The sequence below is a fragment of the Antedon bifida genome, chromosome 7 (assembly GCF_963402885.1).
Source record: "Antedon bifida chromosome 7, ecAntBifi1.1, whole genome shotgun sequence".
NCBI classification, from domain to species: domain Eukaryota; kingdom Metazoa; phylum Echinodermata; class Crinoidea; order Comatulida; family Antedonidae; genus Antedon; species Antedon bifida.
In genome coordinates this window covers 13,224,999-13,240,592 of record NC_136232.1, presented here as the reverse complement: position 1 = coordinate 13,240,592, position 15,594 = coordinate 13,224,999, and the positions used below count along the sequence as shown (strand labels likewise).

Below are 15,594 nucleotides of genomic sequence, written 5' to 3'. Positions count from 1 at the left end.
TATATCTCAATAATATTGGTTTATTTTTTCAATAATAATGTAATCACAAAATTGTATATTAAACAATTGTTTTCCAATATACAAATAATGTGACCACAACATGGTATATTAAATCATTTTTTATTACAAATAATGTGACCGCAAACATGGTATATTAAATCATTTTTTTATTACAAATAATGTGACCACAATATTGTATATTAAATAATTTTTTTATTACAAATAATGTGACCGCAACATTGTGTATTAAATTATTTTTTTTACAAATAATGTAACCATTGTATTGAATCACTTTTTTTAAATTTCAAAAATAATTTCTCATTATATCTCAATAATATTGGTTTATTTTTTCAATAATAATGTAATCACAAAATTGTATATTAAACAATTGTTTTCCAATATACAAATAATGTGACCACAACATGGTATATATTAAACATTTTTTTTATTACAAATAATGTGACCGCAAACATGGTATATTAAATCATTTTTTATTACAAATAATGTGACCGCAAACATGGTATATTAAATCATTTTTTTATTACAAATAATGTGACCACAATATTGTATATTAAATAATTTTTTTATTACAAATAATGTGACCGCAACATTGTGTATTAAATTATTTTTTTTACAAATAATGTAACCATTGTATTGAATCACTTTTTTTAAATTTAAAAAATAATTTGACCACAATGTTGTATATTAAATCATTTTTTATTACAAATAATGTAACCAAACATTGTATGGTTTAATGAAAGTTTTTATCATTTTTTCTTTCTTCAATATTATGCTATGAAGAACATAGCGTCATTAAAGAAAACATTAGAAAAGAAAACATAAAAGTAAATATTAATGATAAAAATAATAATAATTTTTTCTTGTAGCTAGTAGAATGAATTGTGGGAAATGAATAGCTACCCAGATATCTTTGTTACATTAATATTACTTGAATTGTGTGGTTTTATTTCAGTATTTACTAAAAGCAACACACACAGTACTGTAATACATTGTTTTTATAAGTCTATATTATTTGTACACAGTTATTATTATTATTAATTTAATTATTTACTGTAATACTAAATTAATTAATTGAATTATTGTGTTTACTTTATGTACAAATATTTTTAGCTTTGCAAACCATGCTTTATTAACTTAAATAAAAAAATAAATAAATACCCTTTTTGGGTAAATAACTGTTAGACTGTACATAAGTTCTTACACCAATGATGTACAGTGTTGTGAAAACTCTAGCTTTAATACATGGAATTATATACACTCTTCTACATTACTGTAATTTTACATATTCTATACAAATTATATTTGTTTCCATATATATATCTGAAATATATTTAATATTATAGAATACTATCTCTAGCTGGTATGGCCATAAATAGGTATTTGTATGTGCATATGGCTTTAACATGTGTTCACACTGTTTTGGGCTGGTAATCCAAATTATCATGTAATGGTATAAAAAGCTATCAGTGACGCCTTTAAGTTTTCAGTTATATGTCAGTGCCTTTTAAATGTGTGCACCAACTATTTTGTATGTATATTTTTGGTAGTTTGGGCCCATAATGTTATAATGTGCACACACACACATAATGTTATATTTGTACACACTCTATTATTGGAGGTGTGTGAACATAATAATTGTTGTGATGCAAACTATATAGGTTAATTCTGTATGTTTACACACGATATTATTTGAGATGTGAGCACATAATTCTTGACATCCACCATTTGAGCTGTCTACACATTATTCTGTATTTGTACACATACTGTTATTGGAGGTATGTGCACACACTCATGTATGCGATACACACCATTGTAGTTGTGTGCACACAATTCTGTATGTGTACACAGATATTTGAGTTGTGTACACATAATTTTGTATGTATTTTACACAACATGCAGTTGTGTGACACATATTTGTGTATGTGTACACACAATTATAGGAAGCGCACACAAAGTCAGTGTAGTACACATACTATTATTGGAGGTGTGTGCTTTTGTATGTATACTATTTGAGGTATGTGCAGATAATTCTGTGTACATTTTTTAAGTTTGTTGCACATAAAATTAGTCACTATTGCACACATTTTTGTTTGTTTCAAAACTGGTCTTGGTTTCAGACTGGTGAATACAAACCTAACAAATTAATGACACTGAACTTTATAAAGTAAGAGTTGCACTTGGGTTGTTGGTTTATTCTATTGTAGGAAATAAAATCTTGTCAGCCGTAGGCTATGTTTACACTTATCAAGTGCTTGCAGCATCCTTTAGAGGGCTCCTGTGTGGTGAACTTCCTAAAGATAACATGCATTGTTAATGCGTAGTTGATGTCCACTAGTCTGGACATCACTGTAGTGCGTAGATGGCCACTTACTATTATATACTACTTTTCTTAACTAAATGTCCCTTTTCCTACAAACTGCATGTTTTGTCGTACCCAATTCATCCAAGTCTTTCCTGGTCAAAGGATGACAAATCATTGTCATATCTTGATATAAAAGCTATTCCATCCTTCTGTTTATGGATACTGTACCATGAAGTTATACCCACATCTTAGCCCTACACGTTTGAATATTTATTTACTTTACTTCTCCCAGTAGTATGGTATGTCAGTTGGTCATTTTACAGAATAATCACCTAAATATGTTTTTTTTTTTAAATTGTTTTATTTGTTTTTTTTTGTTTAAATACTAAATAATTAAATACTGTAATATATTGTTACAATAGATAATTGAAAATACACGTGTATGCCTATTTGTTGTTTTACAATTTTTAATGATAAAAATATGTTATCAGCGATGATTATTATTTATAACAAAATAGATTGATTTGTAAACAATTTCGTAAACAATGAACTATTGATTGAATTAATTTATTGGACATAATGATTGGTTTTTTGATTATCGATAAAATACATAAGTTTAGTGGTTTAAAAGATTTAAACATTTATATAGCACACGCTCCTTTTACCGCCATGTTGGTTGAATTAGTTTAAAGAACATTGTTACTATCCATGGTTTGTGAAGATAAGAAATGTCATAAATTGTAATTAATTATAAATCATAAAGGAGTGAATATATTCCTACACCATTTTGGAACGTGAATAGTGCAAAATAAATATAAATATAGTTGTAGGTACATTTTAATAGTGAATGTTATATCATAAAACATGGATTAACGATCCAAAAATAAACTAATTCAGTATAGAACCCCTCTGTTGAGACAGGCTTATTCCCACGAAATGAACAAGGAAAAAATTACATATATAGTATTTTAAAGATATATTGTCCCCCTGAAAAAATAATTGTTTACCTTTTTTTTTGTTCAAATATGCAATAATTTCACATTCACTTTGACCAAAAATTGGATCAAAAAGTTTTTTCTGAAAAAACTGTAATTAAACCCAAAAAGTAGTCAACTTACTTGTTTGTCTATGGAAGTGAATAACTTAATTAAAACTGCAACATGGTCTGATTTTATAAATCTTTATTTTTCATGATTTTCGGGGACATACATCTTTAAACATCAATACGGCCAAATCCTAGTAAGGACACTTTGCCAGGTCCTGAATATGTCCCCATTATTAGAGGTTCAACTGTAATTGTGAATGACACGTTTGAAGACGAATCCATTAATTTCGTCTGAAACGCATAACAGGCTTAGGCCTATGTTATGTCATATTATTAATTACTTAATGTTCATAAAGAAAGAAAACAATAAAAAAAGCTTACGTCAAGACAATTTTCGTCTAGCTAGCCAGCTAGTAAGTTTATTGGTGTATAGCTTTATGAACATTACATACTACATTAAAACCAGATTAAATTAATGATTGATGTTCGGCCGAAACTGTTATTTAGGCCTACAGTGAAATGCATTTCTGAAGACGTAATTTAGTTCAATGTTGAATTTATTATTTGGTTATGCTGTAATTAGACCTCGTTTCTATATAATTCATGATTCTGTGTATATCATTAAAAATGGAAAATACTGACTGTTAATATTTATGATTGATGCTGTACCATGTTAAAATGGGGTTAAAATACAATGCTAAGTTTAAACAATGCATACAATTAGAGCTTATGCCATTAATAATTAATACCGTATAGTTGTATACTATTTTAAATTGTGATTGGAGTGCTATAGGTTTGATTGATGAAATATACAGTATATATATTTCCTCCATGACCATACCATGTTAAATATTGTTACTTAGTTTTAAAAGTCTTACAATATTCTTCAGGAGTAGAGGAGGATTTTGTATTTAATTGACCATTCAACATGTTACAGTATGTTTTAACCAGGGTATTGATTACAGACCGTTATTATCTGTATGAAAATACTACTGAATCGGAAACTTAGTGAAAATTAAGAAAAAAACTGCTAATCATAAGCCTTGTTAAAACTATAAATTGTACTTAATTAGTTAACTGTATTCTAAACAATATGATTGTATTAAAAAATACATTTACATTACGTTGTGAGTTTTCTGAAAATATTGTGAATTAGAGTTAAATAACAACCGGTTTCTTTGGCCTGAAAAATAAAAAGATAGAACGTACTCATTTTGATCAATTCATCCGGTGCCAGTTGTGAAGTAATTTTAATTCATTCAATAAAATGAATTTTATTCGGAGTCACTGTACAAACAAATCGATCCGATGAACAATCTTCTTTCTAAACAGTTATAGGCCTATAGGCATAGTCCAGAAAAACGAACAATCCATTAATTTTCATTATGGTGTTTCAGCCATAATAAGGTGAAAACGTAAATTTCAAGGGTAGCCTCGACGTGCGTATTTTCCTAACTTCAGACATGCGTAATTCAAAAATAAGAAAAAAAGAATTATATAAGCTTTCCTTTGACAATGGTTAATAAAAAAAGTAACTGAGGGCTAGTTTGTAACGACCGAAACACTTATTGTGCCTAATGATGTAACATTGATTTTATCGATATTTTACCTCAAATAATTCAACCGGGATTATTATCACCGCCTATCTATGACGTTTCGTATTAATTATTCAGGAAAGAGTCTTTTGTATGAAGTTTTTTTTTTCACAAAGTTAATTTGCTATAAGTTCTTTCTGTATTTTGAATGGGTAAAGTTTATACTACATAGGCCTAGGCCTATAATTATTTTTTTTTATTCAGCCAATGACATATTAACGGCCGGCACCTTTCAGTTCTCAATTTCTGTTAATTCTTTCTTTTTTGTCTTATGTAGGTGTGTTGTATTCTTTCATAATGAAAGAAATTCAACCTAAAAGATTAAAATTTCAACAGAGAGTAGCCATATCTCTTGTATTTTTGTGAAGTCATCAAATGTGGTATAACTTTGTATTGTTTGCAAGAAAATTCCAATGATCATCCATCCAAAAACTTCACAATCTGTTGTGTACGTTTACCACGGTTCTATGAACTTGACACGAGTTGTCCCAGGTTAATGATAATAAAAATGAACAATGTAAATATATAGGTCAGACAATGTCAATTGATATAACACACTGATGTGTCAAAATCATTCCTAATTGGTTGGTGCTATATACACGCACTCGATCAATTTCTATGCGTACAAGTTATCGTTATCTTTCAACACATACCTGTACTATCGGTAGCTCAGACAACTATTTGTATTTGTATTGACTATCAGTGATTGGAAGTAGAAGCAGCTAGCAGCCTATCTTATGAGTCATCTCTTGTTCGCTTAATCCGCGAGGGTTCGTGGAATTCAGATCACAATTAATAACATTCATTAATATCTACAGCCGGATTTAAACTATTTTTGATTAACTTAAGTTACTGTTATTAGTTACAGGAGTTGTATTGCGGGAATCAGCAAACGCCTGTGTTCATTTAGTAACTTGTGTTTATGTTGGTGGTTCGCTGCATGATTAATCGATGCAAAGCACGTAAAATATATTGACTCAAGGTTTTGAAAACTGGGTAAAGTAAGCTGTAGGCCCCTCTTGAGGCCATTGGTATTTTACCATGGCGGCCGATATACAGACAGCAGAGGCTTCAATGATGATGTGTACGTTGACAAATACACAAGAATCAAACAATGAAATACAATCTATGATGAATGAGGTAGGTTTAACACCTTATTAATTGTGAAGTGTGAATGTATATGCGATTTAGTTGTACAGATCTAACATTGTGCACAATTAATAATAGACATAATAAAATGTTATAGGCCTATTGTATTGTTTACGGTTATTACTAATTTATTATCCCAGGTGTATGGGTCTTTTCGTATGAAACTGTTTACACAAAAGCTGTATAATGTCATACAGAGGCAGACCTGGGCCAATATAGGACACCACGACCCCCCCCCCCCCCCGCCTCCCCACCCCAACGTTAGATTTTTCGGCAATAAAATACGATATGGACATATATGCAGCCTCATGGTTCTTAAGCCCGGCGCACACTAGAGCTTTCGGCTGAGCCAACTGGCACGAGTAACACTTGGCTCACTAAAAAATTTGCCGCAAACTATGATCGCGTTCTATCGGACGCACACTAAACGCGATTTTCTGATTGGATAATTACTTACTACGCTATACGGCACGCGCTGAAATATCATAATAAATCAGAACATGTCATGCGCAGTGGAATTTTTTAGTCAGCAGGAAGCTCACGTTCGGCGCACAAGTACACTTGAGGAGAATGGCACGCGTGCCAAAAAATATTAAACACGATAGATATTTTCCTCAGCGGCACGCGTGGCCGATTCCTCACGAAATCCCCGGTGTTACTCGTGCCAGTTGGCTCAGCCGGAAGCTCTAGGACTTTAGGATCGAAACTCTCCTACATTTCAGCCAACTTCCCCATCCTAACTACGGTAAAATACCGTAGGCCTATAAATTATAAATAAATAATTGAAGAATTATTAGGCCCTTCCTCTCTGTTAAAGTTGAGGATAAGTTGCAGTGTGTTTAATAGCAGGTAATTAATACAATTAAAGAACATATTTTAATGCGTAATTTATTTTAAAAGGCCTATTTTAGAATAATTGATTTTTTTTTTTGCTGTTTCTAAAACTTAAAATGGACATAGGCCTAATTAGCCTGTTGTATACGCCTACAAAATATGTTATAAAACCATGGCCCTATTCCAACAATAAACCAGTGTAAACTATTTATTTTATAGGTTCGTTGTAAGGCCGAACAAGCAGTTGGAAGGAGTTTTACATACTATGAAGCTACTCAATTTGCTACTCAACTTGTTAATGGTGTCAACTATTTTGTAAAGGTGATTTGTTTTAAATACACATGTAGTAGCTTATTACATGACGAACGTGATTGTATATTTTAAACAATTATAGGCCTAGACATAACCATAATGACAACCTGGAAACATATTGTTTATGTTTCTGAGTAAAGATGAGAAATTCTACTACCAAATGGAGTGGCCTTGTTATTTGGATATAATTTGTCCTTCTAAAAGATTTGAACAATATGGATAATGTGTTATCTTCTGTGACCATAATGTTCCCACTGTTACCCATCTGGTGCTAACTCCCAACGAAGATAACATTTTGATTGACTATATAAGCCATCTTCATTCACATGACGATGTACTGTCATAATACCACTGGTATATCTTCACAATCAAAACACAATACATTTCTTATTACTACTAATAAAATAGATTCATAAAATGTATTGCCATTAACAAACGCGTCCTCCAAGCTAAATTAACAAAAACGGTAATTGTTAAAACACATTACAAAAATAAGATTCACGGCTTAATTCAACAGAAAACAAATTAATGTTGTACGGTATCGTATAGGCCTCTACATAATAATAATAATAATAATAATAATAACAGGATTTTTATAGCGCACATACCACTCAAGAGTGCTCAAGGCGCATTCAAAAAATAAAACAAATCATACAAATGCCCGACAAATAAAATGCAATTTCTTTGGAGGGTCCCCATCCGTTCTCGTTCTGTCGCGGTCCCGGACCCCTACCTAGGTGACCAAACAAAGGAACAGGAACAGTTTATTTTCCTTATAAATAATTTTTAGAGTGGCTTTAGGCGTATTAAAATATGTATTATACATATTTTAATATAATTTTTATAGCCTATAATACTAATAGGCTACGGGTTTTTGCAGAAGGGACATTCGGTACCGTACGCCGATGTTACGTTTTTGTGTTTTATTCAAACGTATAATAAGTAAAGTAGTGTCAATTATACTGTAAAATATCCTAACAATTTATTATCTAAAACTTGTTTTATTTTTTAGGTTCGAACTGAAGAAAACAACTACATTCATATGAAAATTCACAAGGTATTTGGCGGTGACGTCACATTTACGTGTCTCGTGGACAACAAAGCAAAGGGTGATGAAATCCTTTATTTCTGAAAAAAAGCCGGAAATACTGCATTTTTGTTAGGCCTATTATAAATTAAAAAGGTGAAGCTTGTAACTGATGAATGCTTAATTTTAAGCCGATTGAATCACATGCCTAGCCTGTGATATTTAGTATTCTTATGAAATACAGGCCATGAGAAACATAGGCTTCTGAACAAATCGATAGATGCTTTAATCGATAAAGTAATATGGCCTACATTTGATGGATGTTGTGATCAGATCGTTGGCTACTATTACTAAAAATGATGTCTCAAACAGTTCCCAAATTATTATTTTTTATCTGTATTCTGTAAATATGTTTGGACATGTAAAATATAACAACTAATAATTATTTGCGTCAGGGAGCTAGTCAGATGTTGGCCATACTTCATTGGGCTCTAATATACCCCTAGCGACTTAGAAGTAGTGGGTTTGAGTACCACCAGAATAATGTACTTAGTATAAAGTAGGGTATAGGTCTAATCTGAATAATTAAGCTTGGACATGAAATAACACATAAATTAAGAATAATTAGATTTGTAAAAATTATTTGTTAAGAACAACATTGAACAATGGTAATATAAAATTGAATCGATTTTTGATATGCTTTTATTAATAAACATGACGTGATTATACAAAGTTTACAATGTAAAGTCTACTTAAACAATATTCTTATGGACAAAACAATAGTTCTTTTCTGAAACACGTTATGACATAGCCACACACGTCTTTATCAACATTCAGGCCTCATAAACAATAACACAAAACGAATATTTTATACCACCAGGATTGTTTGCCCAATGTATAGAGTTAGGCCTATTGTGGTTGCCCAATGTATAGAGTTATTGTGGTTGCCCAATGTATAGAGTTAGGCCTATTGTGGTTGCTGTTTTGAAATGCGGCGGAAAATAAAATAGAACATGTATTTTCACGGATACTTGAGTTTACAAATAATTTGCACCCATATGTTGGTAAAATGACCTTGGGGTTGACAGATTTTATTCAATAATATTGTTTACAGACAACTTTCAATGAACGATAATCCAGCGTAAAAACACACAATACGTCGTACACTTTATGTCTGTCAAGGGCTTTGTTATTTCAGTACACACCTTTTCCTTTTATTTATTTAGAAAGATCACATCGTAATGTTGGGCTTTCTTTTCAAGTTACTGTACTGCTTATTCGATACGAGTTATTTTATTCCAATATGAATATATTTGTTAAAAATACATTTGTTATATTATAGTACCATATATGCTTTTGTTATTATCCGAACATTGATCCTAAAATATTAATAATGATAAAAAAAAATCATATACAAATGTACAGTTCACACAATATTACAGTATCTCTAAAGTTCCCACAACGCAAACTAGTGGACATGTACATTTATATATTAAGCTCTGTCTACACTATAAAACTTTATGCGACTAACAAATGTGATGTTCTCATATATGAACATGATATCATATCACTACCATATTTGGACATATAACCACAGTATATTTGGGCACATATACTTTCACATTGACATAGAATTGATAGAATACACATTCTGACATTGACACTATAATACAAATTAACAACGTGTTATTACCTATAGATGGTCACATGATTCCAGTCTTGTTCACCAAATCGAAAACTGAAGTCTATTCCGGATTCTGAGACAATAGAAGCAACTGTACCTGCCGTAGTACCAGGATCGGCCTTACGGAGGTACCTGGAATGCCGCCGTGACATCACCTTACCAAAGTTGCGTCGCATGCTGCGGTCGCACTGCGGCGAAAAAGACGCAACCGCCCTTTACCACCAACTGCCCGGAATTATAAGCAAGACCATAAAAATCAGCCTGAAGCCTTTTGGTTCGAACGTTGAACCTGCGCCAAAAGCTGATATTCAAGGTGGCGCAAAGTTCCCATCATCAATGCCATTCAGTAAAATGTGTATAGGAGGGAGCCCTGTTTTTATAATTCTGTGTTTATTACTTGTATGATGTATCATGATTTTCATTACATCTATTTCAAATCTTTTTTTATGGTGGTTATGTGTAAATTTCCAACTTCAGATAAAACATTCAACGCATCGCAGGTGTTGCAGACGTTAAGCGACAGTTTTAGTGAAAATGATGACTCGGACATTGATAAGGAATATGAAGACACTGGTGAATCCACGCCTGTGGTTACACAATGAACCCGACAACGAACTAGAAAACAACGGGGGAGGAAGCAACTGCCAGCCATCCATTCCATTTAAAGTATTAGTAATGCAGTAGCATTCACTGAGAGAAGTCCACAAGCTTTTATATGCTTTTCGTTTACAAGTTTCATTTCTTTTTATATCTTTGACGTGTCTCTATTTGAGAATCACAGTGTGTGAGTACTTTTAATTAGGCCATATATAGGTCCATATATACTATTTAATCAAGTTACTACTTTATAGTACTGGCTATATATGTACAGTATCTATCCTAATAATTACAGTCTACAATCTAGGACGATGATTTATTGTTAATTCATTCCTAGTCTTAATGCATATAGGCCTAAGGCATAATTTTACCATTGATGCCTATTCCTTTGTTGAAATGTTATAGCAATTAAAGATATTAATTAATTTAGGTTAGTATAGCAGTTATATATTTTTGATTAGCATTTACGTTACCTTTTTGCTTAAACAGCTAAATACAATGTTTGTACGCTGTATTGCTATTTTTAATGTAGTCTAGATAATGTTTTTCTTTGTAATCCTCCACAGTTTTACCAATATAATATACTACGATACGACGCATAATAAACGTTAGTAACGAAACTCTAACTATATGTACATCTAGTGTCTTATTTGGTTATCTGGCTGTCTAGAAGACGCGACCGTTATCGAGGGCAGCACAGTAAAAACACTACTCAACCTTCAACATGTCTACAAGATCCGGAAGAAACTACAACTTAGGTAGTCAAGAAGATCGTCGATTGGACAGAATAAATCGACTATCAGCATCGGAACCAAGGCTTGCATCTATCGTGACAAGTCACCAACAGCAGCCATTGCTACCTGCACAACGACAGTCTCCAGAAGATGATCATGTCAGTACTCAATCATCGACGACCAGCTCTGCACGAGCACGTGCAAGAGCTGAAATTACTAAAGCCAAACTCCAGTTTGCCCGAAGAGAAGCAGAAATTATGTGTAAAGAAGCCGAACTGGAAAGGCAAAAGGCTCAACAACAAGCAGACTTCTATCTTCTTCAAGCTGAAAAAGAAGCCGCCATGGCAACAGCAGAAGCGGCAGCCTACGAAGATAATGAAATTGAATTTAGACCTCCGAGCCACACCACAAGTTTATCTGAACGGCTAGGCCTGCCGCCTCCTCAGAATTCGCACGGAAAACTATGTGACCAGACATTTCACACCCATCCCTCAGGAAGAACCACAACGGCAATCAATGCAGTTACCAACATCTCAATCTGTCGACCATTCCAGATTCCCAGCAGTTGATGCATTAACAAATCATCTTATGCGAAAAGAGCTTGTAGCTTCAGGTCTTCTCAAATTCGATGACAAGACAGCCAACTATAGACCTTGGAAGGCATCGTTTAAGAGAGTCACCAATGACCTGCGCTTGTCATCGTCTCAAGAACTCGATCTCATTACAAAGTGTTTGGGGGAGCAGTCATTACAACTTGTGATGCCTCTTAGAGCCATCAATGTAAATAATCCCGAAAAAGGTTTACACATGGTATGGGAAAATCTGGACAAAACGTATGGTGCTCCAGAAGTCATTGAAAGGGACCTACTTCAACGACTTGAAGAATTTCCAAAGTTCCAACTCAGGGACTACCTGAAGCTTCGTGAGCTTAAACACCTTATTCTTGAAGTAAACTGTGCCAAAGAAGAAGGACTGTATTCCGGATTACTGTCACTGGACTCAGCACATGGTGTAAATCCGATAGTTACAAAATTGCCTTATAACCTTCAAGAAAGGTGGATGTCAGGAACACAGTATAAGACGGAAAAGAAGGTCACCTTCCCTCCATTCAAAGTTTTTGTGGATTTTATAACCAATCAGGCGGATATGCGAAACGACCCCAGTTTCCAATCACCTGTGTCGGAGAAGCCTGCACGCAACAACAAACCACCCCCAAGATCACTTGCCGTGAATAGAACAAATGTTGGCCCAATACCACAAAAAAGAGACTGCAGAGAGACTGAATAATTGGTGTCCGATACACAAAGCTAGACACACTTTGGCAAAGTGCCGTTCCTTCAAGCAGAAACCAATAGAAGAGAGAAAGGCTCTGCTGAAGGAGTGTAACCTTTGTTACAAATGCTGCGCATCAAACACACATCAAGCCCGTGACTGCAAAGAAGCGATTGAGTGTGCCGTATGTAAAAGCAAGAGGCATATCACCGCCATGCATCCAGCAGACGCCACTTCAAGCAATACTGCAGTCCAAGAATCACCTCCACAGCAATATTCTTCTGCTTCAACCTCACAACAAGACGGCGAGGAGAGAGAAGATGGTTTAAAACCTTCACTCTCACCGCTTTGCACTCAAGTGTGCAAAAACATTCCTGGCGAACGTTCATGTTCCAAAATTTGCAAGTTACTGATCTTCCCAGAAAACCGTGAAGCTGAAGCGCTTGTGGTTTATGCAGTCATTGACGACCAGAGTAATGGGACACTGGCAAAACCACAATTATTCGACCACTTCCGGAACACATCAAAACCTACTTCCTTTACCTTACGTACCTGCTCAGGAAGTGTTCAAACGTTGGGAAGATCAACCAACAAGATGTGTATTCGATCTATGGACGGCAAAACATTGATAAAGATACCGTACATAAGAGAATGTGAAATGAATCCCGGTAACATGGAAGAAATACCATCCCCTGATATTGCTCTTCATCACCCTCATCTAAACGAAATTGCAAATCAAATGGAAGAGGTTGATCACTAAATACCAATCTTGCTCTTGATTGGCAGAGATGTAGTACAAGCTCACAAAGTCAGAGAACAGATAAATGGCCCAGACGATGCTCCTTACGCTCAACGACTCGATCTAGGTTGGGTAATTGTCGGCGAAACATGTTTAGACGAAGTTCAGCTGCCGCTGAAACAAACCAGTGTATATAAGGCGAACGTCACACAGTTTCCAGCCTGCCCTAATGCGATCCACTTGAGCGAGAAAAACGACAACGAGCCTGAAATAGGACGAACAGTATTCAAGGTTGGAGAAAACGATGATAAGCCTGCAATGTCTGTTGAGGATCGTCAGTTCATGAACATAATGGACAATAATGCATTCAGGGATGACAAGGGTAGTTGGGTAGCTCCTCTACCATTCAAGCCGTTAAGACAACCTCTACCAGACAATCGTGATATGGCTCAACGAAGATTCAATATTTGGAAACATGGTCAAAAACAAACATGCAGAAGTAGCACCGCCTATAGAAGAAGGAAAAGAACGATGGTACCTCCCCATGTTCGGAGTTTATCACCCACAGAAACCAGGCAAAATAAGGGTGGTGTTTGATTCATGCGCAGAGTGGAAAGGTGTATCTCTCAACAAAGTTCTGTTGAGTGGTCCTGACCTCAACAACTCCTTGCTGGGTGTCCTCTTGAGATTCAGGAAAGAACCAATTGCGGTAACAGCTGATGTTGAACAGATGTTCTACTGCTTCTATGTTCGAGAAGATCATCGTGACTACCTTAGATTCATGTGGTTCAAGGACAACAACATGGATAACGAAGTAATTGATTACCGAATGAAAGTCCACGTGTTTGGTAACAGCCCATCACCATCAGTTTCTATCTATTGTATGGGCAGAACAGCAAAAGAATACGAACAAAAATATGGTTCGGAAGCAAGTCAGTATATTTTGCGTAATTTTTACGTTGATGACGGACTAACATCATTACCTACTGCAGAAGAAGCAATTGCCTTAATACAAAAATCGAAGGCAATGCTTGCAGAAAGCAACTTACACCTTCACAAAATAGCGTCCAACAGTGGACAAGTAATGGCTGCTTTGGACGAAGCAGACAAGGCCAAAGACTTACAAAACATCAATCTGAAAAGCGAAACTCCACCATGCCAACGAAGTCTCGGGGTATCATGGGACTTGGAAACAGGCAGCTTCACCTTCAAGATATCAGCACAAAAGAATGATGAATACACTAGAAGGGGAGTTTTGTCTGTGGTCAACAGCCTATTTGACCCATTGGGTCTTGTATCACCAATCACTCTACAAGGGAAAATCCTTGTGAGAAAGTTAAGCTCCGGAACTGTCGATTGGGACGCTCCTCTTAATCCAGAATACAAAGAAGAGTGGGACAGTTGGAAACAGTCACTAGCCCACCTGGAAAATCTCAAGGTACCAAGATGTTATGTACGCACTTCGGTAAAACTGGCTACGAGAAAAGAGTTGAGTATTTTCTCAGATGCGTCAACTCAAGCTATCGGAGCTGTCGCCTATCTTACTGTGACCACCGAAGTAGGCCGTCACACTGGGTTCGTTTTATCCAAAAGCAAGGTAGCTCCCAAACCAGCTCACACAGTTCCTAGATTGGAATTGTGTGCTGCGGTATTAGCGACTGAAATGTTCGAACTAATTAAAGAGGAAATGGACATCCGCTTTGATACGGTGCAATTTTATACAGACAGTCGTTAGTGCTTGGTTACATAAATAATAAGACACGCCGCTTCTATGTTTATGTAGCAAATAGAATCAACCGGATCACAAAATCAACATCTCCAAGTCAATGGCACTATGTAGCAACTGTATACTGTAACAATAACAAATCTACACTTAAAGAAATCAATATTGGTGTTCCACAAGGAAGTGTCCTGGGACCCATCTTGTTTCTCATTTTCATAAATGATATTTCGCAGTCTATAGTAAATGGAACTTGCAGCGTTTTTGCTGATGATGTTGTGGTTTACACCTCAGGTGATACTGCTAAGATAGTAAATGATTCATTACAAATAATTATTGATAACATTGGTAAATGGTATGATGACAACCACCTCTCTATAAATACTGAAAAAACAAAGGTTATGTTACTAAGAAACAATCATACAGCTGACAGTAATGATTTAAATATACAAATTGGAACCAGTAAATTAGAACAAGTTGATAGTATAAGGTATCTGGGAGTCGTAATCGATGAAATGTTAACTTGGAAACAAAATACTCAATGTATTAGTAAAAATATTGGA

The 15,594-nt window shown here is 34.6% G+C and overlaps 2 protein-coding genes across 2 annotated transcripts; both read left to right on the top strand.

The window, feature by feature from the left end:
* The first annotated feature begins 5,557 nt into the window (after positions 1 to 5,557).
* LOC144848364 (cystatin-A2-like) lies at positions 5,558 to 8,974 on the top strand. The gene is made up of 3 exons (XM_078705085.1): positions 5,558 to 6,103; positions 7,166 to 7,267; positions 8,271 to 8,974. The coding sequence occupies exons 1-3, from the start codon at positions 6,005 to 6,007 to the stop codon at positions 8,388 to 8,390; spliced, it is 321 nt and encodes a 106-aa protein (XP_078561211.1). The 5' UTR covers positions 5,558 to 6,004; the 3' UTR covers positions 8,391 to 8,974.
* Positions 8,975 to 13,786: 4,812 nt separating this feature from the next.
* LOC144848928 (uncharacterized) lies at positions 13,787 to 15,046 on the top strand. The gene has a single exon (XM_078705879.1). The coding sequence runs from the start codon at positions 13,787 to 13,789 to the stop codon at positions 15,044 to 15,046; it is 1,260 nt and encodes a 419-aa protein (XP_078562005.1).
* The last annotated feature ends 548 nt before the right edge of the window (positions 15,047 to 15,594 follow it).